This window comes from Talpa occidentalis, unplaced genomic scaffold (assembly GCF_014898055.3).
Source record: "Talpa occidentalis isolate TD23 unplaced genomic scaffold, MPIMG_talOcc4v2.1 talOcc4.12, whole genome shotgun sequence".
NCBI classification, from domain to species: domain Eukaryota; kingdom Metazoa; phylum Chordata; class Mammalia; order Eulipotyphla; family Talpidae; genus Talpa; species Talpa occidentalis.
In genome coordinates, this window is record NW_023601212.1 from 42,007,335 (window position 1) to 42,009,917 (window position 2,583).

Consider the following 2,583-nt stretch of genomic DNA (forward strand, 5'->3'; position numbering starts at 1 on the left):
AATTTTCTAGGGTTGAAATCACTGTGAATCTTTTATTCTCTGTTATCAACAAATGCTACATATCACTGTTTGTGGAATGTAATGGAACATTAAAAAGTTTATTTAAACTTTCCACTCAGAGATATTATTTTAATGTTTTATTATAAATAATAAAATTTCAATTATGAAAACATCACACACATATGATGTACAGAAGTGCACAAACAATACAATCCAAATAAATCTTAACTATTTAAGAACAACTTTGAAATTTGAGGATAATGATAAACTGGCACCTCTCTTACACCACAGAGCATTAGATTAATGCACAACCATTTTGCCACCTGACAGCAATCAAATTGGCAAAAAATTTCACAATTGTCTCTCAGTTGTCACCCATGTAGCAAAACTCAATAATAATTAGCTTGAAATATTGAGCTAATATTATAATTTTATTGTTAATTATCTTTAATATTCTTTGAAGGAAATATAAGGGTATTTCCTAGACTGATAAATATTCTGAATTTCAGCAACAGGACAATTGTATAGGTAAATGTTGGCTTTACATAGTCTTGGATTAGCCACAGGAAGTCGTGGTTGCTTTTGACATGCAGACAAGACAGATTTTTGCAGTCTTGAGGTACAATGGAGAGAGAAGGTAAGCAGTATCTGGAGAGAATAAAGAAAATATTCCCTCAAAGGTGGAAGAAATTTTGGAATTTTTGAGCCTCAGTTTTCAGTATCCCAAAATCAGATTCTGAGTGACAGATTTGAACACAGGTTATTTGGGAGATAATTCCAGGAGACCCAATAATTAAGGGGAAGTGAGAATGAGGATAATCAGTTACCCACTCCAGGTAACTAGGGAATGATGCCTCTAGGGATCCCTGAGTGACTGTAGAGGACACCTCATATCTGTCCTCCTCAGGAGTAATAAACCTCTCTCTTGCTAGCCAAAGGGTATGTCAAAGGGTACCCAATAAACCTCTCTCTTGCTAGCCAAAGGGTATGTCAACTCTGCACTTCTGGGCTACCTTGTGTGTAAGCTGAGCCTGCTACTGTGTCCAGATGAAGTGTGAAGGCACACGAATACAGGGGATGGAGGTAGAAATGTTTAGTGTGATAGATAGCTGTCCACCAAGTTGCAGGGTCATTCTGACATTGGACAGTAGAAAATAAATGGCATGTTAACTGATGAAGCAGCAAATGGGAGGTAGAACCTGTTGCAGGAGACAGTGGAAAGAACTGATGAAAGATGAGTTCTAGGTGATATTGAGGGAACTACCCTGGTCAGAACTCTGGACAGTCTCCTATTTTCTTTGTGATTGACCCAGGATGGCCATGGAAAGGGGAAACCTCACCCAGGTCTCTGAGTTCCTCCTTTTGGGCCTCTCAGAAGACCCTAAGCAACAACAGCTGCTGTTCATACTCTTCCTGAGCATGTACCTGGTCACAGGACTGGGAAACCTGCTCATCATCCTGGCCATCGTCACTGACACCCGACTCCACACCCCCATGTACTTCTTCCTGGCCAACCTGGCCTTTGTGGACATTTGCTTCACTACCACCACCATCCCCAAGATGCTGGTCAATCATGTCACAGGACACAAAGAAATAACTTATGCTGGCTGCTTGACCCAGATGTTCTTCTTCATCTGGTTCGCTGGCATTGACAGTTTCCTGCTGGCTGCCATGGCCTATGACCGCTATGCTGCCATCTGTCACCCTCTGCACTATGCCACATCTGTGACACCACAGCTGTGTATCCTCCTGGTGGCAGCATCCTGGACCTCAGCTTTTGGGAATTCCCTGACTCACACACTATCACTAACTCGCCTCTCATTCTGCACCCACAACCGTGTTCCCCATTTCTTCTGTGACCTCAGCCCTCTGCTCAAACTGGCCTGCTCTGATATTTTTCTCAACAATGTAATGGTGTACACGGTGGGTACTATGACTGTTATCACACCCTTTGTGGGTATCTTGATCTCCTACACATGTATTTTTGCTGCAGTTCTGAGAATCCCATCCAAGAGAGGCAAGCAGAAAGCATTCTCCACCTGTGGCTCTCATCTCTCTGTGGTGTCCCTGTTCTATGGTACACTCATTGGGGTTTATTTCAGTCCTATGTCCTCCCACACAGCCCAAAAGGACACAGCCTCTGCAGTGATGTATACTGTGGTCACTCCCATGCTGAACCCCTTCATCTATAGCCTACGCAACAAGGACATGAAAGGTGCCTTGGGGGCCCTCATCAGTGGAAAGCCAGCTCCCACTTAGTGACATGAGTATCAGGATAACCAAGTCTCCAAATATAGTGCCTGTCTTTTTTTCATTTTCCCCCAAAGTTCTAATTTTAGATATTTACTTCATATCACTTTAGGTTCATTTGTGCATTGCTTCATTCTTCCAACAGTTATTTATTGAGTGACTACTACATATTAGGTACTCCATTAAGGGCTTGGGGTCCAACAGCAAATATACAAAACCCCTCATTTGTGGCACTTACAATGCATGGGCTGGGGCACCTACACTTCTCTAGAACATACAATGGTGAGTTCCTTTTTCTCCACATCCTTGCCAACATTTGTTGTTGCTAGTTTT

The 2,583-nt window shown here is 42.4% G+C and overlaps 1 protein-coding gene across 1 annotated transcript; it reads left to right on the top strand.

Annotated features, from left to right (window-relative positions):
• The first annotated feature begins 1,320 nt into the window (after positions 1 to 1,320).
• Positions 1,321 to 2,259, top strand: LOC119242166 (olfactory receptor 1361-like). The gene has a single exon (XM_037507932.1). It carries the CDS (start codon positions 1,321 to 1,323, stop codon positions 2,257 to 2,259), a length of 939 nt encoding a protein of 312 aa, XP_037363829.1.
• Positions 2,260 to 2,583: the final 324 nt, after the last annotated feature.